The sequence below is a fragment of the Dermacentor albipictus genome, chromosome 8 (assembly GCF_038994185.2).
Source record: "Dermacentor albipictus isolate Rhodes 1998 colony chromosome 8, USDA_Dalb.pri_finalv2, whole genome shotgun sequence".
Classification (NCBI taxonomy): domain Eukaryota; kingdom Metazoa; phylum Arthropoda; class Arachnida; order Ixodida; family Ixodidae; genus Dermacentor; species Dermacentor albipictus.
In genome coordinates this window covers 52,417,898-52,441,990 of record NC_091828.1, presented here as the reverse complement: position 1 = coordinate 52,441,990, position 24,093 = coordinate 52,417,898, and the positions used below count along the sequence as shown (strand labels likewise).

The 24,093-nt window shown below is 44.7% G+C and overlaps 1 protein-coding gene across 2 annotated transcripts in view; it reads left to right on the top strand.

Moving 5' to 3' along the window:
* The window catches only part of LOC139048783 (zinc finger protein 25-like), a 139,382-nt gene that overhangs the window by 44,832 nt on the left and 70,457 nt on the right, over positions 1 to 24,093 (top strand). The window contains exon 3 of one of the 2 annotated variants that reach the window (XM_070523422.1): positions 7,310 to 9,845. The exons of the other annotated variant lie outside the window; for it this stretch is intronic. Coding sequence (XP_070379523.1) covers positions 7,310 to 8,130 — 821 coding nt within the window. The 3' untranslated portion in view covers positions 8,131 to 9,845. Of the gene's footprint in view, positions 1 to 7,309; positions 9,846 to 24,093 lie in introns of those variants that run through there. 2 annotated transcript variants of the gene reach the window in all.

Sequence of the window (24,093 nt, the reverse complement as noted above, 5' to 3'; positions counted from 1 at the left end):
TATCTGGTTGGCAGACAGAAAAAGGGCTTTCAGAAATAGTTTCTGCAGCAAAACTGACTTTTGACATAACTTTTGATAAATTAGGGCATTCACATTGTAGCAAAACTTAGTGTGGCTATTGCTCTTTGGGACTTATTATTATTATTCTTATCATTATTACTTAATAATGTTGATGATGATGATGAAGTGCCACTAGTGATCACGACATATCAGCATCAGAATTTATGATCGAAGTACCAGAATTAAGTTGGAGGACAATATCACATTGACATGTTTGCAATTTCCCAGTTCTAAAGGGCAATGATAATTGGATGGAAAAGTTGGCAGCAGTTGAACATGCAACATGAAAAAGTTGGCATGCTGAACATGCAGAACTGGGCATTTCAAGATGTTTATAACAGTTGCAGTTTCAAAGAAGTGCCAACTTTGGCCAGTTTTAATACAGCTCGTTCAAACTACTGGGATTTGACAGAGAAAATTGCAAAGATTTCCAACTCGAAAACCAGTACCAGAACTTCAACACCAACCCAGCAAAATGCAGAAGAGGTGAAGCTATAAGCTGTGCTATCTGGAGTACAAAGAAAAAAAAATTTGTTGCAAGAAATGCAGTCCACCTTTGCCTCATGAAGTTGAACATTATCCTTGTGCAGCACAGCACCGGAAAGATGAACCTTTTTGTGTTTTGGACCCGAAGAACAGTTAAATGCCAATTATTTTCATGAAAGTACTTTTGGTACATTTATTACCAAAATGTAAATTTTCAATTCTTTACATTTTTTTGTAGATAGTATATTAATATTTTCGCTTTTAATTTCTTTAAAGTGGCCACATAAACTCAGTAAATATTTCTTTACCTATAAAAGATGTATTTATTGCAACATATGTACTTGAAAACATGAATTTTCTATAAGTTATAATGCTGCATTACATAATATATAATGTTGCCGGAGGGAATAAAAAATATGTTTTGTCTCTGAAAATTTAATTTTTCTCGTAGTAAGAAAATAGTTAAAGGGACCCTGAAACAATTTTGACGATTGTGTACAAATGTGCTGAGTCACTAGGGCAATTCTTTCTGACTGTTGAGAAATATTTAAGCACTTTACGTAGAGCATGTAATTTATTATAAGATTTTAAAAATGTACATTGCTGCCAATCACAGCAGCTCCTCTCTCAAGTTTTTAGCCACCCTTTCCCACGCCACGTAGAATGGGTGAGTGATGTAACTTGGATGAGCGATCTGATTGACTACCTATGTTATATCATCAGGAATGCTTGAAACACGCTGCAACATTAAGCTTAGTTTTAATAGCATATGCATGCATATTAATTTCTGTGCCCATACAGGTAAGTACACAAATGCAATAATTCTAGACGTTTTTCAAACAAAACTTAAAAACTGCTCGAAATGAAAAACTTTATTCCTAACAATTTGCTCGCAGTTACCTGTTCTGCTAGTTTGTTCAGTGCAATGACTCCAAAATCCCAGCAATGTAGCCATCTTTTTCAGATCTTGTGTAATGTGGTACCATTGGGTAAGTACATTAACATTAAAGGGGCCCTAACAACTCCTTGGGCTTGGAGAAAGAAATACAGTTTGCGGATAGCATACACACTACTGTGAACATCTCAGCCAAATTTCACAGTTGTGCACAGTACATGTAGCTCGCAAGCAGAGCGTAAAGCCACCTTTTTCTCATATGCTCTCTTTTCAACAAGCGCCTGCTCCTCACTCTTTTCTGGATGTGCCGTGTTTTTTATCGAAAGAATTCGCCGCTGTCAGCAATGGCACCAACACCACGTTTGTAATCTTCGCCATTGGCTTCGAAGCTCGCAGAGGACAGCGCGTCGCGTAATGCCAGTCTCCGAAAGTTAGCTTCACCTCAGTACAGCATTGTTAGGCGGCGAAGCTTAACAAGCGTGGGAAGGGGCAATTGTCTGGGACACAGTATGTATTCCTTAATTATACACGCGTGCTCCCCCATCTCCAGTCACAGTACGAGCACTGATATGCCTAATAAGTGTACTGGAAGGCCTTATAAGCTTTTTAGGACGTGCCTGTGACAATTTTAGCCCTTAAGGGCAGTTAAAGTTATGCATTCATTGTTTTCGGACTGCGCGATTTTTCGGATGTATTTGCGGCCCCTAGGGAGCACGAAAAATTGGACGTTGACTGTACAACTGACCAAGAGGATGCTTCAAATTATCCATTAGGTGAAAGCGTGGCAGAAGGAGGATGAGAACAGAAAGGACCGACGCAATGAGGAATTTACAGGAAAGGAAGCGTGCCGCTGCTTTTTTGAAAGAGCTTGAGCTCAAAAACGAAGTATTGGCTGACGCCGAGATACAGGTGGCTCTCATCCAAACCAAAATAAACTCTTTAAAGCAGTGAAAACTAACACTGAGATGTCGTGTACGGGCTGAGAGTATGTCAGGACAGTTGAGGTTGACTTGCCGGCTGCTGAGCGAGAATCTTAGTTGTGACAAAGTTTAGGCCTCATACCGATGAGCTTGCTATCAGTTGATAGAAATAGCTCATATTGAAAAATATTTACTTACGTATGCATCTCCTTTTCATTCGTATTTGAAAATGTTCGACTCAATTTGGAATAGCTTTTACCATTTCTTTTGCTGCGAATTTTACTAACATCTTCTTTCTGTTTTATTTTTAAATAAAATAGATATTACTCCTTACTATTCAAACTAGATTAAGTCATTTTTTTGTTTCAACATGCTCACTAGAGAGTGACAGCATCGGGCTATATCGTGTCAGCCTGTCTTAACATAAAACAAAGTTCTGGCTCATTCAGGGAATTTAGCAAAAGTGCTCCGCGAAAACCTGGAAAGCTCGGGGAGTTTGGAAATGTCAGCTTGGTAGACGCCCTGGCTAGTAATCTTGTGGTATATTACACAGTCGTGTGCTTGCACAGTTAGGAAGATCATTTATGTAAATTAAGTATAGCAAGAGCTTCAAGACGGATCCTTATGGCACTTCAGATGGAGCTGATGAATAAGTAGATGAACAGTTATTGGGTGCAACATACTGCGTTTGATTGTAAATAAACTCCTTTACCAAGACGACATATTTGGTTGAATACTAGATTACGTTTATGGACACGTAGAACATGACTACAGGGTAAAAAGAACACAACCATATACAGGGTGCCCCAGCTAAGTTTAGCCAGAGTTTTAAAATATCCCGATGCCACGCAGCTGGACAGAACAAAAGTAATGTTGTTTGCCGTCGCTTGGAGATACTCAAATTATGCTTTTCATTCTGCCTGTTTAGATAATTAGTCTTGATTAGTTAACGAAATTCTCCAATATTATAATTAAATGAAAAGTGTCAATCAGGAAATTGTAGGTTTGCTGATGCCAAAACAAATGGTTTCCAAAAAAAGAAGCTTCAAAGCTACTGAGCTTGGCTATCCACGCAGTGATGCTACCGCTCCACCGATTGTGCTGAACCCTGCTACGTCCTGTTACATTTCAGCAAAGTACGAGAAATCTGTGCCTACCACTCACCGAACGTGTTCGTTGTGTTTTTCAAAGCGGAACTTGGTCCCCAAGCATCGTTTCTCCACACCATTGAAAGCAGCATGGCGAAGACCAGCAGCTGCGTTTACTTGCCATGGATCGAGTCAGGCCTCCCCTATTGAGCCTGGATCGTGCCACTGTTTCATCCATGGACTGTTGTCTATTTTTAATGCCTTCCACCCCACCAAGTGCAGGGTGCTTAAGCAATAGGACAGCATTGCTTTTCAGGCAGCAACGAGTGATCATCCTGGCGCCGAGCAAGGCCACGCGCTCCTCTTGTATGACCAGTGTAAAAGGGTAATAACAGTTTTGAACACTGTGTAGTGTCTTCTTCAATATTTGCAACAATGTGCACAATGTCGCAGGCTTGGTAATCATGAATAATTTTAGAGCGCAGCTCTTATTGGCCCGTTCTTGCAGCCAGTGGCGGTTGCAGCGTAACCAAGCAAATGAGCACAAGAGCGAAGGAAGAAAGAGAAAGGTGTTGTTCCACCTGGTGCTGTGCACCGTGATAGCGTGCGCGACGTGTTCTGTGACGATCGCTACGAGATGGCACAGAACACTTCTTTACCTTTCTACAGTCACTGCTTTTCATCCGCTAAGAAATGTTGAATGTTAGCCGTTGATGCACGATGCGCCTACATGTATAGGAACTTTGTCGAATGTTATTGATAATTCTATGCATAAGCTTTTGTGACAAAAACTTTTTGTAATCTGATCGTATGCATGACGCGCATTGTGTAGTGCTTTCTGGAAGCTGCACAGGCAGTAGCCATTATTCTTGAACCATCAATGAGCCATGTATATAAGAGCGGATGCACTTAACCTGCGGATCAGTTTTGACGAGCGCTGGTTCTGCTCGTCGCTATCGTTGTGCCTGAGTGTTACTTGTTTTGCGACGGTTCACTCTGTTCTCAAAGCGCCGCACGAGACAGAATGTCCGTGCCAGCCAATAAATCACGAAATGAAAACACCTGTAGAGCTGCGCTCAAATTTCGCATTAGGTGGTATCGTAATCGTCTGTTAATTTTTTACACTATTTAATTTGTCCCCTATCCCTCTTTTATGTTGGTGAGGCAATTGCACCGCTTTAAAAATGACGTAAGGCGGGTACTAAGATATTGGTCGACTCTGCACCAAACAGCAACTTTTGCTGTGGTATTGATACTAACAAAGCGCTGCTGGTAAGCCTAAGTTTAAGCTCCTTGTATTGCATGGCCATAAGAAGAAAATTCGACGATTGCGATACTCCCTGGTGCCAGATTCGAGTACAGCTGTGCACGTGTTCTCATTTCACAGTGTATTGGCAATATGTTAGTGTGGAACATTGCAAATGGAGCTGGGTGTGGTGTGACTGCCTCGCTAACCGAGTGACCACAAGAGGAAGCGCATGTACGATGCTTGGGTATGACTGATAGCAGCTATCGCAGAAAATCTCTGCTCATGCAGTGCTTTGTTTCTATACGGGTGACGCATACTAATTTGGTGCTCTCTCTTGGCCATTGTCGCTGCAAAGCCCGTCACGCACGGCACTGCGCTTTTCTTCTCACGATTTTGCCATACCCTCCTCCTCTGCTTTCCTCCTCGTGCTCTCTTCGCTCTCGCTGCTTTTTTCATCTCCTGCGCTCCGCATTCGCTCTCATCTTTCGCTGTGCTCGTTCGCTCAGTTACGGGGTAGGACGCTGACGCCGACACTTGCCGCAGGAGCAGGCGCCTCAGAGCTGGGCTCTAAAATTCACTGTCAGTTAAGGTGGTGGTGGCTGGGCAGAAGGTTGTGACAGATAGGTGGCCTCTAGTTTGTTCAAACCAGTAAAGCACCTCGATGATTGGTTTTGAGATTACGCACTAGTCTTTTGGCCAGAGGCTGAGATGGGTCCGTGGACGACATGTTGGCAACTACTGTGAATGATTTCACGAAGCTGAACTCGGGCATCAAAGCCTAATCGGACGGCATTGCAGAGTCCATGCTTGGGAACATATACCTACATTTTAAGATCGTATGCGATGATGCGCGACGAGCTACAATAAAATCAAAAGTGAACTGCCTCCTTGGTGTGCACCATTGCAGAATTTCAGTCGTGCAGCATATGAGTCCGAGCACAGCACAGGGCAAAATTAAGTAAATTTTTCATACTGCTGGTGCTGTAAAAGCAGTTAAATTATTTTCCCTACTAATGTAGTTGTTTTCAAAATGCCCATGCATTCGGATGTTCTTGCAAGAAATTCAAAATTCTGGTCGATTACTTGGTACGCTAATTTAACATTCAACGGTGAAAGTGCCGACATTTACAAACCCTCCATGTGACATGGGTGATTATTTAGCACGCCAGCCTAGAACTCTGGCATAGCTTGTGGTAGTTGCACTACTGCCCTCCTTCAGACGCCCTATCCCCTTAATAAGCGATGCCAATTGTGGGGATCTTTGTGGGGATCGCTGTGCCTGTTTCGGTAGGCTCCAGCCTATGAATCCAAAAGTATCCTACTGAGTGTCAAATTTGATAATTATCTTGGAATGGAACTGTTCTTGAAGAATCAAACAAAACGTCGTTTTTTTTCAACATGATCACTCAAATATTTAATGTTAACATATATATGCCATAAATCGTCAAATAAAAAAGAAAACATTTTTGTTTGCCAGCTCTGTTTGAAAAGTTATCTGCCAGAGCAGATAAACTACCTATGCAAGCAACTATTTGCATGGACAGCATTTGTTTTAACAAAATTACCCATACTTGAACTGTTAAAAACTTGTATAGAGTGGAAATAACGGCCATGTGGGAGCGCAAAAAAAGAAAGAAAGAAAGATTAGCCAATTCCATGTAGAGAGGTAAAGAAGGAGGGTGTGCCTTTATTTAGAGTGTGCTGTATTATTACCATGGTTGATTTTCACAAATATCTCCATATTAAAGAATACATGTATAGCAGCAGGGTCATGGTGAATGTTCTAAAAACTTCTCTGAAGTCTGCTGGTGACATGTCTAAGTGCTTCCATGCTTTTCTAAGCCACTGAAGTGGTTTTCAAGCACATCTTAGGCAACACCGCTTTGTCAGTCTACAGTGAGCACTGCAATAAGGGGGTGGGTTGTTTTTAGTGTTTGGATTGCATAGTGACCACTTACTGCTTTCACATTGTAAAAACTGTGTTTAGTATAGTTTGCAATTGCTTTGAAAACCTGCTCCAAATGTCTGTTTTACTGCTTCAAAATGCATTTCTAGCTGCAAATACTTCTCAGACATACACACTCTGGACTCCGGGGCACGAGCCCCTGGCGGGAAACGCGGTGGCATACGTCAGAGCCAAAGAACACACTCTCCTAATTGTCCACATGGAGGAGAAGTCACTTGATTGGCACTTCTGCTATCAGAGCTTTTCGCACAAGCACAGCTTTGAAGGGCCCCTCTCAGGCCTGGCTATTATGTGAGTGCTCATTAAGGATTAGAGAGCAAGCTGGGTCAAAGTACTTTTAAACTGTTCCCTAAGGTACAACAAATTTGTGAACGTCTTCAAGCATTCCACATTCTCTCACTTTGGAATCGTTTGCCTTTCCGAAACATAATTTTAATAGGTGGACGTCACAAAGGGGGTCATGAGGCATTCAAATGCAGAAATATTTTGTAAATTAAAAAGGACCATTAGCAGTTCTTTGTTTCATTGTACTTAAAATCGCCCTCAAGATTTCAGAAATCAATAAAAAAAGCTTGTCATTAAACAGCATTTGTGTTTCTTTTTGGCATTTCATAACTTTTATTTATTTTTGTTTTACTTGTGCAGCATCGAGGCCTTCTATTTCTCCATCAACTGCCGAATGTGACAACTCAAAGCAAGAATGCTTCCACCGATGTCAGCTATGTGACTATGTGGCTGATGAACTATTTCTTCTGGAAGCACATGCCAGCATACATACTGGCGAGAAGCCATTTAAATGCCCTTCGTGCTCTCGGAGCTTCTCACACAAGTGTTATCTGGATGTCCACCTACGGACTCATACAGGCGAGAAGCCATTTGACTGCCCTTCATGCTCTCGGAGCTTCTCACGAAAGGCCCACCTGCAAGCCCACCTGCGCACCCACACAGGCGAGAAGCCATTTGACTGCCCTTCATGCACTCGGAGCTTCTCAGAGAAGAGCGGCCTGAAAGTCCACCTGCACACCCACACAGGCGAGAAGCCATATCAGTGCCCTTCATGCTCTCGGAGCTTCTCACGAAAAAAAGACGTGAAAATCCACCTGCGGACTCATACAGGCGAGAAGCCATTTGACTGCCCTTCATGCACTCGGAGCTTCTCGCAGAAGAGCGTCCTGAAAGCCCACCTGCGCACCCACACAGGCGAGAAGCCATTTCACTGCCCTTCATGCACTCGGAGCTTCTCACAGAAGAGCGGCCTCAAAGCCCACCTGTGCAGCCACACAGGCGAGAAGCCATATCAGTGCCCTTCATGCTCTCGGGGCTTCTCACGAAAAGAAGACATGAAAATCCACCTACGGACTCATACAGGCGAGAAGCCATTTGACTGCCCTTCGTGCTCTCGGAGCTTCTCACAAAAGGCCCACCTGGAAGCCCACCTGCACACCCACAGGCAAGAAGCCATTTGACTGCCCTTCATGCACTCAGAGCTTCTCGCAGAAGAGCGGCCTGAAAGCCTACCTGCACACCCACAGAACTGAGAAGCCATTTCGTTGCCCTTCGTGCCCTCGGAGGTTTTCATTGAAGAATGCCCTGAATGTACACCAGCATGTTCATACAGGTGACCGGCCATACAGTTGCCCCGTCTGCTTCAGGTCCTTTACGCGGTCTCGTCACTTGAGCGCACATAAGAGAGCACATCACCACACTAGTGTAGGGTAGGTCAACAACCACGTTGAACTAGAGTGACTTTTAAAAATTGCGGACGCGTTGCATGTTGCATAGTGTTCTGCTGCATTAGTTAGCAAAAGTGTTTCCATGTGCTCCTATATGGTCCCTGAAAGAAGCACTTTTTTTTCGGTCACAATCTTTTCTCTAGATCTTTTCTGAGTATGTCATAGAACATAGAGCAAAAGAAATGATGAAAACTGACCAACACAAAGCTGTTACAACCGAGAAAATATTAAAGATACAATTAAAACTCAATATCATGAAGACAGTAAAATTAGCTATTTGCTTTGCTATGTTGTGACTTTTCATTATTTGAAAAGTAGTCAATATTTGTTTCGATCTCAAAAATTGCTGCTTGCATGCCCCTACAAGATATGCATGTTCATTGTAATACTTATTACATTACAGATGTATGAATAATCTACTTCCTAAGTTCTGTATTTTTTTCACCATTGTTTTTTGGTACATATGAACTTGTTTTGTTAGACCTATTCATGTATTTATTGCCTCTAGGTTCTTGTATACATGGTTCATCCTGAAGAGTCTTTTCCGATTCTACTCGCACCACATTTGATAGATTGGCACATTTTAAGAGCAATTGAATATTTCATATTTTTTTCCATGATAAAAACAGTGCAGCCAGCACTTTCCATTGTCTGTTTCATCAAAGCACCAAATAAATGCCTGTGTTGAGTATTCAGTGTCTGTTCTCGGTATTTCAGTATAGTTATGTAATATAGTTATGCTATCATTTTATTGTATCGAACGACGCGAGAGAAGTTCAGTGACGATAGTTGGCAGTTCATTATTAGCACAGAAGGCACTTGTAATTAATATACATGAGTAATTTTTCTTGAGTTTCCCATGCCTAATTAATTCCTACATTTTATTTCAACTAATGTATTAGCATTCCTATAAACACTAATGCGACATATATCTGCAGGAATATTTGTATAAAATTTACACTTTGAATCGAACATACAATAATACCTTCACTGTATAGTACATTTGTGCACAGAAGGCAAGGAATTTGGTCAATCCTTTTTTTCAACATTTGGAAACCTTTTTAATTGCAGCTGTGCCAGTCTCTCATAAAGGATTTCCTCACCAACAAAATTGTGCACAGGACATGTTTTTAAGATAATATATCCAAGAATTAACTGTTTTGATTAAGGGTGTGTGAATATTTGATGCTTTTGAATAGGCGCTTAGTAAGTAAAATATTTTTCGAGTAGCCTTTGAACACTTAAAACAGTACCTGCGCACAAATAAACCTCAAATGGAAGCAAAAGTATGATGAATGTCTACCCTGTGGGCATAGTATAGACATGAAATGTGAGGACTTGCGTTGTAGAGGCTGTATACGTTGCTCAGGGAGCTAGACCATCCCGTCTCTACAGGGATCATTTGCACTTTCCAAAGAGCCTTTGTGTGCGAGAAAATTCCCCATTTGTTTCATATGCTCCATTTGTGCTTTTAGTAAATGATGCTTCTTAACAGGCAGCGGAATGATGGGAACTTGCCAATCTTATGAACACAAGGATTTGCACATATTTTAATGCATATTTTGGTAATACTATTACCAAATTTCAAAAGAAGAACTAGTTCTTCTTTTGAAAACAATTTCTGGCTCTTTTCGATTCATATTCCATTCAATGTGAACAATTCGTAGAGATGAGACTCTCATACATCCCCTGATATTGTTTTCCCTGCATGGCTTTCGTAATCCGACTTCGCTGCTCGGCTTTACGGCAGAGCTTGGTGTAGTTGCAGAGTAGTACGAGAGATGGGACGAGTGTTGCGCTGCCAACGCCACCTAATGGCGGGGTTACTTGGGCACAAAAGGGAGAAGGCTGTTCCTCTTTGGCCCGGGCTCGGCGAGCGGCGTGGATGTTCTGTGCGCGCGCGCGCCGATCCATGCTTGTGTGAGACTGTTGCGAGGCCTATAGTCGGGTACAACTTCAGAAAAAAGGGGCTTGCACTCTAGACTGGCATTACGAGCCGGACGGGCATTAACGCCGGTAATGGAGAGAGAAGATGACCGCCTGCACTTCGAAAGGCCAAATCGCATCAGTTGTGTGTCTCTGCCCATCGTTGGAGTGAATTCCCAAACTGTTTGTTGTGGTCTATTATGCTGGAAATATTATTGGGTGTTTATGATGCACGATTTGTGCCATGTGCGCTTATGTTGAGCAGTGATCCGCCGAATGAAGTCTGCAGTGAGCATCGCTGATGCTGCGCTACGTGAACTAGCAAGACTGCAGGCTTGCGAAAAAAAAACTGACAACGAATAAAAAAAGAAACCTATCACATTCTTGAAAATAAGTTTGTGAAAACACAAAACAAAAAATTCAAATCCTATGGTATTTAAAACCAAGAGTACCTATATAAAGTTATGAATGAAGCATTTTTGTATCTTTCCTGCCTCTATCGATAGAGTCTTCTCGGCCCAGGTTTGTAATGGTCTCGATAAATGCATTTTTAAAAGTAATTGGTAATTAGCAACTGATCCACGTTAAGCTTGGAAAAGGAGTAGTAAATTAATTTATTTTTATTTATTTATACATACTGCAGCTCGTTAGGGCTATGGCAGGAGTGGGTGTGCATGCGAGGAAAACTGATTATGATATGCAGAAACAAGAGCATAGAAATATAAAATGTGAAGGAACTATACATCAGTAATAGCATTTAAAAATTGAGATATGGGTAACAAACGAACTTCGGCAGGTAATGAATTCCACTGTTCAATCATGCGGGGGAAGAAACTATTTGAAAGTGTTAGTGTGTGGATGGAGTGGTCTGATATTAGAGGCATGATAAGCTCTAGTTGAAGTTGGGCAAGCAGGCGGTAAAAGGGTGACAGATAGGCGAGAGAGTTCCTATAAGAATAGCAAATCTTCAGAGATTCTATGTGCCGCCATCTAGAAAGAAACTGGAGGTTTAATTCCGTAAGAGCAGCTGACAGTGAAAAGTCTCATTCGAAGCGACGGTAAACAAAATGAATAGCTTTCCTCTGGACCGACTCAATACAATTAATTTCAAATTGTTTATATGGGTTCCATACGGGGAAGCATATTCTAAAATTGGGTGAGTCAGTGTTTTGTATGCTACTAATTTAGTGTCCCTCGGAGCAGGAGACAACGTCGGGCGGATGTAAACAAGTTTATGTAATGCTTTACTACAAATGTAATCTATATGTTTAGACCAAGACAAGGTGGGTGTAAAAATGACGCCTAAATATTTGTATTGAAAAACTCGTGTTAGTGGCACACCGTTGCATATATAATCATAACATACGGGCATGTGTCTGTTAGGAAAAGACATTATAACAGTTTTATCAAAATTTATGCTCATTTTCCAAGTAGCACACCAGTCACAAAAAGAAACAAAGACATCTTTAAGGTGCTGATGATCAGCGAGTGAGTCAGCTGGGCTGTACATAACACAATCATCTGCATAGAGGCGTATTTTTGAAGTAACATGGTCTAAAAGGTCGTTAATAAGCAATAAGAATACTAGAGGGCCAAGGACAGATCCCTGTGGGACTCCTGAGGTGACGTCGACTGCAGACGAATCCGCAGAATCATAGCATACGAATTGGGAACGCAAAGAAAGAAAACTGGAATTCCAAGACACTAACTGAGGGTTAGCGGACGATGGACTATGTACATGTAAACCAGGGCGAAGGCCACGCAGAAGTGCCCTTTCTACTTTTATCTCTTGCAGTGAAGCTAATAAGCAGACGATGTGCAGCATTGTAGAAGGCACAGGGTTATTTTTCTCTCGCAATCCAACGTGTCCTGTAGCTTTCCAATCATAAGAGCTCTACCAAGCCAGTCATCAAAATACAAAAGTCTTTATTTATACGGAGAATTGCGCGTTTTCGCAGCACAATTTTTTGAGCAGGACTACTTTACTCGTGGTGGAAATTGGCTGCCGCGCTTCGGTCATCTGCGTGAGGCCTCCCCTTCTTTCTAAAATTTTACCCTACTATACGCGGCGTGCACGCCGATGGCCGCGCCACTGGTGGCGGCCTTGCGCAGAACGCATGGGAGAGGAGCGAGCCGCGCGCCTTAGCACGCCGCAGTTTGTCGCGTCGCTGATAGTGCTCCTCCGCCTTATTTGTGTTTTCAGAGCAAAATAGGCAACACCCTTCGCATGTGTGGGATGGCCAAAGCTTCCGAAGAATGTCGAAGAAAAATTGTTGCAGGGTGGGGGGCTCAAATACCGGCGGAAACGTGCCGGCGATACGGTTCTAATTATTCTTGTTCTCATCCTTTCCTTTGTTGCTTCGGTGTTTTTTCTTTTTCATTATTATTTTTTATTCGATTGTAGTTAGACGCGTAAGCGACGAAGTTCGTCTGCAGTGCAACATGAGGTTTAAAGGCATTTCGCTAAAGTTCGGATTGCCGCTTGCCGCTTATATTGTTTTTCGCTTCTTTACCGCGTTCGGCTAGCTAGGCGGCACGACTGCACGAGCGCATTGTATTGTATGTTAAAGCTACAAAAGTTTGCAAGAACTGAAATTGTTAGTTTTATGTGGCCCGGTAAATCCTCGCACCAGCTGTCACGCACTTCATGTTTTTACACCGATTTTATGCGTGGCTTCGCACATGTTTAACTGTTGCTAGTTGCTTCATGCATAACTCTTAATTCTTTTGAGCTGCGAGGTTTTCACCCTGCCTCGTTTGTAAAGGGTATTAATCACGCTGTGTCTTATCGGAATGACACCAAGCAAGTGCTTCTTTAACAGCTTTATTCATTTCGCCCGAGGGCATCTTAGACAATATTGTGGTTTTTTGGGAAATGTGTTTAGAAAATAGGTAGCTCAGGGCGAGAATTGCTAATAGTTGCTGCATATGGTATTTTTGTTACATTTTTCGCTGATCCATTTTTCGCTGAATAGTTCGCGTCTCGTTTGGTAAGTCATCACACCTTGATGCTTTCTGAGCAGACTTAACACGCCGAGTGATTTGTTTGTTTCACAACGTAGTCGCTTCTTGCAAGTGAATTTTGTACTCAATTGAATTATTTCTTATTATGCTTACGCCGCATACGACTAAACACGGCCTTGCCGCCAGCGCTGGATCTAATTTGACTGGCGCTGCTCTGCCTTTAATTATATCATGTGGCACCTCTCTCTAGTAACATTAAAAAAAACTACTGCAAAGTTGGTCAGACTATAGCTTTGTACGTTTCCAAGCAGCTCCCTTAGGGAATTTAAAATTGCAAAAACTGCAGCGCGAACGGCAGTTCATCAGCGGTACAGCGCTAACACGCGCTTTTATTAACCCGTGCGTTTGGTGGCTTCGTTGACTATATAGTGTACGCGTTTCTCTAAATAAATTCGCAATTATTCTTCTTCAGGCGACTTTCACTACACTTATTCGGCGGCGCAACATGTATTCATCGGCAGAAAAATCACAACGGCATATGCAGACATCGCACCGTGCGGATTTGTTATCGAAATCTGCACTAACGACGGATGCTTATTACTGAGGTACAGAAGCAGCATTACGGCAAGGGTAGAATTTAAAAAAGAAAACACGGTCGAGACATCGCATTAGTCAATAAAATTTGTCGGCAAGTTTACATGAGCTCCGCTTCATGTAAATGGGGTTCATGGCGTTTGTCTGCGGGACGCACCTGGCGCGTATGTGGACCATGTTGCCCCAAACACCGGTAACATCTTGTTCATACCCGCTCCCACAGAGGTCTGCGTCTTCCCTACAGCTGTCACTTCAGAAGAAGCAGTCTGGCGCCCGAATAAAGGACAAATCGCAGCCGCGAACTTCAGTCACTCTTGCTGCAAAGCGTTGTCGTCTGCTACTGCTCCCACGCGTATTGTTGGAAGCGCCCGCTAGGTGGCTATCAGTGGCGCCTCTATAGGCGGTGCACGCGGCCTATACATCACACTGGAATAGACGTCCCCACGTCAAGTTTCATCCTAAAGCCCCTCAATTTTCCAAAAGTAGCGCCATTCTTAGATCTTTCCGCCACCCCGCTCACCCAGGCGCTTCCTCCTCCACTCCTCCTGTCGCCCCAGCCTCCTCCGCTCCCCCACTGGCCAATCTGTGTCACGTGAAAGCAGGCCCCGCGCTTTTGTATATTTTTTCTTTCCGGCGCCGAGCAGGCGCCGCGTTTTTGTATATCTTTTCTTTCCAGCGCGCTGCGACCCCCATTCTTGGGCCTGCGCGACGAAAGTACTGCAGGCGGTTTGAAGGAGCGCGGTAGTTTTATGCAATGTGTTAGGGCCGAGTGCTTAATTGCGATGCCGTGCTGCTGCGCCTACGGTTGCCACAACAGACCCAGTGACGGCAAAAAGCTTTTTGCTTTACCATCCGCCGGGCGCAACGCAAAACGAAGAAAAGTGTGGATTCACAAGATCGGGTGGGCTGACTTCGAGCAAGTGGCAAAGAACGCGCGGCTTTGTGAAGTAGGTGCCACGGCTCCTCCAACCTCTTCTTTTGAGCCTAGTTCACGCCTTCCGCTTCGAAAAAGTATATTTGTTCATGCTCTGCGTTCTTTTTAGCGCGTTTAAGTAGATTTTTCTTTTTTGGTATGTGTTCTCTTCGTTTCATGTAGTTTCGTTTTGCGGTGAACGTGCACGCATCTGCAGCTAGCGTGCGACATGAAAGCGACATTATTTAGGGTGTGTTTTGAGCTCCACCAGAAGTTTGCACATTCTAGACGCTTTTGCAGGGCTCACTATGACTTATGTATGCAGTCTTTTAGCTTCGAATGTACACCTGCATGAATTAATTTGGTTTGTGGTGATTAACGTTTTTAACGTCCCGAAGCGACTAAAGCTATGATGGAGGTCGTAGTGGATTGCTCCGGATAACTTTATTTAGGTCGCCAATTGATGCTTAACATGCACTTTGATCGTAGAGTCGTACGTGGGCCGGTAAATTCCTCGTTGGCGTTTCATAATTCTCGCGTCGGCGCGGTAGCGCTGCGTTAGAAGTTGGCGCCTCGGCGCCATTGTATTTATTCAACAGATTTTATTTACTAGTTGGAACAACGTCTCATTATTTAGTATTATTGACGGCGCCTCCAGGGCACTAAAGCAGCAATGGGAACACCAAAGCTAGAACCAGGGCTGGATGTGGCTCGCCGAAGCCTGTGCATGCCAAGGGGGTGTAAGATCGGCTGTCCGCGTTCGCGGACAGCCAATTCGTATGCGCACACTTCCTGCGCCGCCTGCGTTATTGTAATTTCGCGTTCTCTTCAGATGTCTCCGTTAGCCGTTGAATGTGCCGTCCTGAAGCAGTACTTGCCAAAAAAAAATCTATTGTCACGATTACCAAAGCACCCCGCAATGAAAAAAGCGCCCGCGACTGCTGCAACATACTGCGCCCGTGCGAGGAGAATTACGGAACACCAACGAGGAATCGTTGTTCAAATTATCTATACCGCCTATGTGTGAAAACGTTGCTCATGGACACAACCTGTGCATGAGCTACGTACATCTGTAAAAGGCATGGAACAGAAACGGCCCTGCTGCCAGGCATTGCGGACTGCAGACAGTCGGAATCTCTCACGCGCCGGCCGAACAAAAGCATCCTGCAGGTACGTAAATTAACCTACGAAATCACGTGCACATACTTTCACGCTGTCAAAACCTGAAACTCTGGTAATTACTCGCGTGTCTGAGCACACCGCGTGCTTGTGTCATGTTTCAGCAACACGAACTTTCAACGTGCGCGCGCTTTACTCCTTAAATACGCCTTGAATAATGGTGTTTTTCTCTATTTCTTCCGCAAATCCGACACGACATTCTTAAGGCCAGTTACCGACTGACAAAGCAAGATCTAGATTGAAAAAACTGCTCCGCAGGACTCGAACGAACTTTTCCGCGAATTTCTTCCCGTAGCGTGTTAGCCGTCGTCTGCTACGGCAGGCCCACCACCGGCGGCGCCACCGTCGAGGCCGCGCCGAGCGGTGGAGGAGGGAAGTGAATGGCGCTACTTTGGGAGATTGAGGGGTTTTATTTCATCCTAGTGTTCCTGTATAAGCTCCCGTAGGGAGCAGAGTTGCTCATAGGTCCGCCGTCGTGATCCAGCTCTGCAGCGAAGCCACTCCTCATGCGCGCAGGAGCCAAATGCCGCGCGGTGTTCCACCTTTTTCTCTAGTGGTCGCGAGCTATAAGCGCCAATTGTTCGCAGGCGCTTAGCAAAGGGCACTTCTTAATACAGGCTACGCTCGAACGAGTCATTCGTGCAGTCGGAGGGGGTGCGCTTCCAACCAACCGAAACTTTGTAAATACCTATTTAAACACGCATATACAAACACAAACATGAACGTACAAATAGGGGTAAGACCGTCTTCGATTCCCCAAAATAAAATACTCCCGTGGCTCGAACAGCTCCAAAGTTCGCTCGCAAACGCGCAGTACGTTGCCACAAAAGGCGGTGCAATGATTTTCAGCATGCATATGAAGTTGACTTATCACTGTCAGAAAGCAAGAAATGTTTTAAAGAGTGCTTAAAACTTCACACACGTAAGGTGGACATTTAGCGCATTTTGGCTGCCGAAACCAGCCGATTAATGACCGTCGCCAAGAGGGCTATCGTGCCTGCAGTTATGTCAGTGACCGCTAACAGAGCGTCATTTATCGCTAACCATCGTTCACAACAGCTGCACGTTTTCGATACATGCGGTGCAGACACAGATTTAAGCGCATTTCAAATGTTCACATGCGCACATTTTAAGCAAAGCTTAATTTTACGATTCATTCATACCGCAGACTAATCAGCTATATAGTAGCAGCAAATCTGCAAGTAGAAAAAGATTCAAGATGCAAGAGCTTCTAGATCAAATTTATTTCATACAAGGGAATGCATGAACGGCTGCTGGCCGCAGGCCAAGTGTGCTGGTTCTTGGAACCTTTGGGGCAGAATTCAAAGAAACTGGAAAGGCAACAAGCTATTAAGAGTAACAACAGGTTATTTTTATTGCACTAATCACATCAAGATGGCAAACTTGCAGAGTAATTATTCACACAGTGCAGACTGTAATCTGACAACACATTTTTCTTTATCTCTTACCACTCGGAGGAAAGCCAGTAGTTGAAGACACTGTATCAAATCAATGAAATCACTGAAGCAGGTTTTGGCCAAAAAGCTAGGTTACAAAGCTTTGTGACCAATCGCATCAGAGGCAAGGAAATTTTACGTCATTGAACAGTGCATTCACTCCACTCCCGGCCACAGGAAACAGCATTCACCAAAGCACAACGTAGATTTCTAGCGTGTTTAAATGAACGACAAGTTTTTGTTCCACTGGCTGATACATGATGCTCACAAGTTAGCACACATACAATTGCGGCTTAGCTTCTATGGCAGCAAGTAGTTAACAAAATAAATAAGCCTGTGCGCTTCAAAACAATAAGTTGACTAGAATCCATTTTACTGTTTTCAAAACTTCACACAGAGAAGGAATATATTACAATTATCACAGCTCGAGAGCTAAATATGCATATGCCAACTTAGCACCCGTTTTATCCTTGTTCCCTTGTGTGCTTTCTGCAAAGATGTCCTATCTCTTCAGAAATTGCGGTTGACGAGAGAGGTACATATTATTCATTTCAATTTTAAATTCTGAAGCGTGCATTCAACGTTAAGAAGCCCAGACTTGTTAGCAACAACGCTCTCACTATAGTATCAGTGTGTATCCAGCTAGTTTGCTTGGCTGAAGCATTTACTCCTATAGCTGACTTCCCTGCGGTTTGTGCAGTGTGGTGCACTGCACCCCGTCGTACTGGAGTACAAGTGCCAGTACGATATGTTTCGTATCACTTAACCAAGGTCCTTGACTTCACATCGTCGAATACCGTACCTGAAACATGCAGCTGCTCCTCTCAACGCACGATCGACGGTCCACTGATTGCAATGGCGATGGCACTGACGGAAACGACGAGTTCGCATGAGTCGGCGATGCGCCCGCAAAGTTGGCTTCGCAGCGGCGCGGATCATTTGACGTCATTTATCGCGCTCGGCAAATAGCGGTGCGAGCGGCGCCGGAAAAGGTATGCGCAACTCTGCTCCCTGCGGGAGCATATACAGGAACACTATTTCATCCTAGACGCGAGCGCTCATTTCTCACCTGGCAGAAGAATTTCACCTCCCACGGGTGTACGTTTATGTCACTTCCCTTCGAGGTCGTGCTCGCCAGCGCCTCTCCTCTGTGCTCGCACTTAGCTTGCGCTGCGTGCGTAAGGTCTCTTGTTTGCGCCCTTTGGGAAGACTGGAAATTAATATTGCTTTATCATCTGCCACAAGAGCAAAGTAAACATCATGAAAGGGTTAATGCCACCAGTGAAATTCTACCTATTCTATGAAAATGGTATGAAAGAGGCAGGCGACACACATGGATTACTGGGGCGTGCTGAACAAAGTAAGTAAACAACCGGCAAATGAAACGATCTCGTTCATTGATCGCTCTTGAATGTATGATGATTTTTACTGGTCATTCACATGAATTTCATGAATACAGGGTATATATTCATTTTATTCAAATAAAAACTTTCATTTGTTAGATCAACGCGTGTCCTGTCTTCTTTCTCGTGTTTCGTTTGTGTGTGCACTAGCTGCCCAAGAATGGAAACAAAATTAACTTCCATTGCATGCGCTAGCAGTGGTCGAGGTTAACGTGTGCCGAGAAATTGAATATGTGCACGATGCCTTGGCCATGAGAGGAGTTCATTCCTGCATCACCACTGCACAACTCAACCGAGCTAGTTAGTGGAAGATACACGCCCGCATCTTGGTCGCGCTTTAGCATTGCTGAAGCAGAAATCATTCAACTCCTGTCTCTTGACCACTGTTAAAATATTGCCAAGCTATTTACGCTGCTGCCTCTATTCTACGTTATAGGGCATGTACTAATTAAAGTTGTATACGCTTGTCATATTTGTGCCATGTGGCGATATAATTTGCATACTTCAGCACAGTGCTGATGAAAGTCTGTTGGTTGCCAATAGAGACAACACAGACTTATAGCTAACATTTTGTGGAAAACTGCAAGAAGGACTTCAGCCAACACGCACAATGTATGGCGACGATTTTTCTGGTGGCACATATGATTTCATTTCCGTATAACTGCTCCACGTCACCCACATGGCTAAGAAGTATCTGCCCTTCTGCGACATTGCAGCCGCGAAAATATTCGTCAGCTGCACAGAGCCCAAAGGCAGATTGAAGTGTGTGCATCGTGCCCTTGTCCTTCGAGTGAGACGTCCATACACAGACACACATGCTTGCTGTGCGAAACCTACGCAAACACATGTGGTGTGAAGCACAGATTGGAGAGATATACACCCGCTGGTTCAAATTTGGCCCTGCATGCGGCGCGGCAGCACCGCTCTGTGTTTGTTCGAATGCACCATCATTCGCATGACTACACGTGAACAACCAGGCTTTGGTTGTCAGTATGGGGTGAACATATTCGTTCCATATCCAGTCACGGTGAGTCTGACTTTCTAGTTTTGTCGCATGTCCATCGGCATATTCTGTGAGTAACAATTCGGCTAGCAGGAATTAGTGTATGAAAGGTGCAATAAGTACCATTGTGATTATTTGCACGACCAGTGTTGTCATTACTTTCTCCCGAGGCCATGTGTGAGAGCCCACATCTAGCTGCCCAACGTGGACCTCTTGGGACATCGGGTGATGGCTTTGACCGTTTTGCTTCGTTCGAGACAACCTTTGTTTGAACCGAACCATAGTGCTGACATGGAGTTTGATCGCTAGTGTCGGCACCATGCTTTCTTGATCGAGGCGACAGTTACAGTAGTGTGCTTGAACTTTTCAACATGTTGAGACTTTTTGCAAGTGTTTCTTTTTTTTTTTGCTTACACGGCCAACATGGAGACTGCCATTAACAATACCTGTTGGGACCATTGCTGCTAGATATTGGACATATCAAGCCTTGAAAATCGGTTAGTGACCCCTTCTAAGCAGTTTCCAAATTCACCTTGCACCTGGCAGGGCAGAGAGTGCAACACCTAAAACTTCCAAGCATGTGCTAGGTGTGCCTATATAGAACTGCATTATCTAGAACTAGCGAGTTCTTCACTGATGCCTCAAAATCACAAGCAAGAGTATCGTTCGCAGTGGGACCTTCTTTTAATGTATGTGACGGCGTTAATATGCGAATATCCATCTTTACAACCAAAGCACTATTTTCATTATAAAATATAGGCACAAGCATTCATAAAGTTGTATTACTACACACTGACTGCCTTAGCACAGTCAAAGTAACGGGAACATAGTAGTAGTATAAGACTTTTATTCAGCCAAAAATTACAGGCCGAGCATATCGACCGCCTGGGCGGCCAGTCGACGCTGTTCTTCTTCACCTTCAGCGCCAAGCCAGACGAGCCAGGTGGTGATGGAAAGCGAAGGGGGAAGGTAGGAACTTGATTGCTGAGCAGTCGGACAGTAGAATAGGCAATCGGATAGGTCTGCATAAGTAGACGGGCAGTTGGGACAGGAGGGGTCGGAGCGATAGCGATAGAGAAAGAGGCGGGAAGGGGCAACCAGTGCATTCATTTGGATGTGCCGCAGAAGGCGAGGCTCCGGCACAGTGAGTGATGAATGAGGGGGAGGGTAGAGGCGCTTGTCGAGACGGAGCTGGAGGTAAACTTCCTTGATAGTGCGGCGCAGGGAGAGTCCCCCAGAATCCTGCGAGGGCCCCGACCAGGGGATCAACGGTGCCCGGTTAAAAACATCACGGGCGAGCTGACGGGCCAGCTCATTGCCGTCAATCCCCGAATGCCCAGAAACCCAGCGGAGGAAAACGGTGGAAGGTTGCAGTGCGGAGACCGCTCGTTCGACCTCTTGTTGGAGTGAATGGGGTAGGGTGCGGTTCTGTATGTGGCGAATGGCGGCTTGGGAGTCGGTGTATATCGTGTACTCTGGGAGCGAGGGCAGGGAGGGAAGTGATTGTAGGGCATGTACAATGGAAAGGACCTCGAGAGAGAGTGCATCCGGAGGGTGTAGGTACGGCCCACTCGTGTGAGTTTCAGGTGCTGGGAGGTGGGGATGGTAGATAGCGTAGCCACAGAAACCTCGAGGGGCTATGAAAGAGGCATCCGTGTAGGCTTACTCCCTGGGTAGTAAAGAGGGGGGAATGATGCTGCGCGGCCGCGTGACGACGGCCGGCATGCAGGACAGGGGACATATTAGACGGGAGGGGGAGAATGCGAAGATTGGGCGCCGGGGTGGATTTTGGAGAGGTAAAGGAGGAAACGGGAATGGGAGAGATACCCGCCTGGGCCAGTAACCACCGACCCTGACGGGTAAGAGAAAGCCGGGCAAGCTGGGAGTCACGGTGGAGAGAGAGAAGAGAACGAAGAGGATGGAAGAGGCCTGTGGCAAAGAGCTTAGCAGTGGAGGTGGTGATAGGGAGGTTAAGAGCTGCCTTGTAGAGGCCAACAAGGGCGGTCTCGAGGGTGTTAAGCTGAGTGTGGGTGAAGGAAACGTAAGGCACAAAGTACAGGAACTTGTTGAGGGCGAGCGCATGGGCAACTCGGCACGCATGAGCCTCGTGGAGGCCCGAGCGCCGAGTGACCACGCGCCGCAGGAGGTGAGTTACCGAGTGACAAGTCCTGACCGCGTGGTGTAGGGCTTGTAATTACATAATAAACGAACAATTGAAGCAAAAGAAATACCCTGAAGGCAGCTTTTTTAGGCTAAAATAGCTTCGCTGTTCAGAGAGCACACTACTCGCACAGATACTTATGCAGTCTATACTTTCTAATAAATCGCACCCCATAGCAGCTGACATCCTTGCCCAACTATACTTCCTTTCTCATCACAGACATCACGTGTGAACCTACAGTATCCTTACAATAAATGAAAGCTCAAAAGTACACATCAGCATTCCCATAGTTTCCATGTCTCAATTTTTCTTCTCTTTGATGCTGTCTGTAATATTCATTAGCTTTCCTAGATGATTAAGTGTGGCAGGATGTCATAGCTTTCATATAAGGCTGTCCTTTGTGTAAAGTGGAGAAGTGTGCAAAAAATAGGAAAATAATTAATGTTGTAAACGGGATGAGGATGGTGATCAATTCTTCATTGCTCTGAACATCATACCCACGAAACACAAAACCTCTTAAAAACTTCTTGAAATGGCTACAAACGGCTATAGACGTCTTGGTCTATGATAATACTTCGGGTGTCACTTGTCTGTTTTGGTAAACGCATTCAGAATGTCTAACTCAAGAACTTTTCTAGATCTTTTTGTCTAAAAGTGCATGAAATGCCAAACGACGTGTTAAATGTGCGGTTACCGTCGGCCGTCGACGTTAGCGAATAAAAGACGCCTCAGACAAATCGAACTCGTTCGAAGCAACATAAGTTAATTGGCTTTAATATTAAATAATTTCACACCAGAACTTCAACAATCAAGGGCTTGTTATTGTTTTCCATACAGGGCGCGCACACGACGCCTGGAAACCATTCTATGCTCGCGCAGCAGCAGGAGCGAAATGCCGGTGTTGCACAGCGGTGTCACAGAGCCACCGCGCTGCGATCACTTCGGCGGTGTAATCCAAATTTGTCGGACATCTCATTCTGTGCTGGAAACACTGGGAGGCAGGAAGTTTGAAAAAAACGGCCACTCCCGCCCGCAATGTCTCGGTCGTGGGTTCGTTAGCCAGTTGTTCAAGCCGTTCTGTATGTACATTTATACTGGATATTAACTGGAGTCATTTAGCTGTGCTGATGCTGTTTGCCGTGTGTTTTGCGTCAGTGCTTCGTGACATCGGCTGTATTGCGTGTTTTCGCCGACGGCTTACTACCACAATGGCGGGATCTGCGTTCGCCGCCTTCGTGTCTCGGTGCATCTTTGTACGTCGCACGTTCGGATAACACTTTTTCCGGTAAGTGAAATACATTGCGCTTCGTTTTTCGTCAACAATGTGAATATATTTAGGTGTTAGCCGCGGCAATTCTTGATATATGGGCTCTTCTGCCCTGCGAATTTTCGTCATTACTTTTATACGAGGGTTCTGCATGTGTTCAGCCGTTCAGCACTACCGCGCTCCATGACTTCCGCAACAACAGTCAGAACTTTACCCTGGTTGTTAGGCTGTGGTTAACGTAGCACGAGCCAACCGAAACGAGTGCATTCGAAGATGACGCGCTGGCTGTAATGCTGAACCAGACTGAACTCGCCTTATTTTGTGTCCTTTTGTACTTACGTGTGCGCGCGTGTGTCAGTGACTATGCAATTTGTAGCTATCCCACTTTATAGCAAAACAAAAAATATAACTGCAATGTTTACTTCATCTATTGGCGGCGAGGAGTTACGGAGTCGCCATCTATCGGAAGCGCCTCGCTGGCGTAGTATGAGGGATCACGTGGCGCGCTCCTCATAGGTTTTGCTGTCAGCGCTCACTGAAAACACCATGCGCGAGCTCTCCCAGACATTTCTGTAAGTACTTTCGAAACGGGAGAAGTTTCTTACTGTCTAAATAATAATCTTGGGCAAACTGAAAGCACACAATCGTTTACAGACGCTATCTCTCTACCGAATACGTACAGTGAACGCCACTGCACGCGGTCGCCGCGATGGAGTCTCCCCAACCCGCTTCTTGCGTGAAAGGTAGGTAAACGCTGGGAGCAAACTATGTGAAATATGTTCTTATAGTGTTTGTATAACTAAATGGAGTGTAATAGAACGAAGCCTCA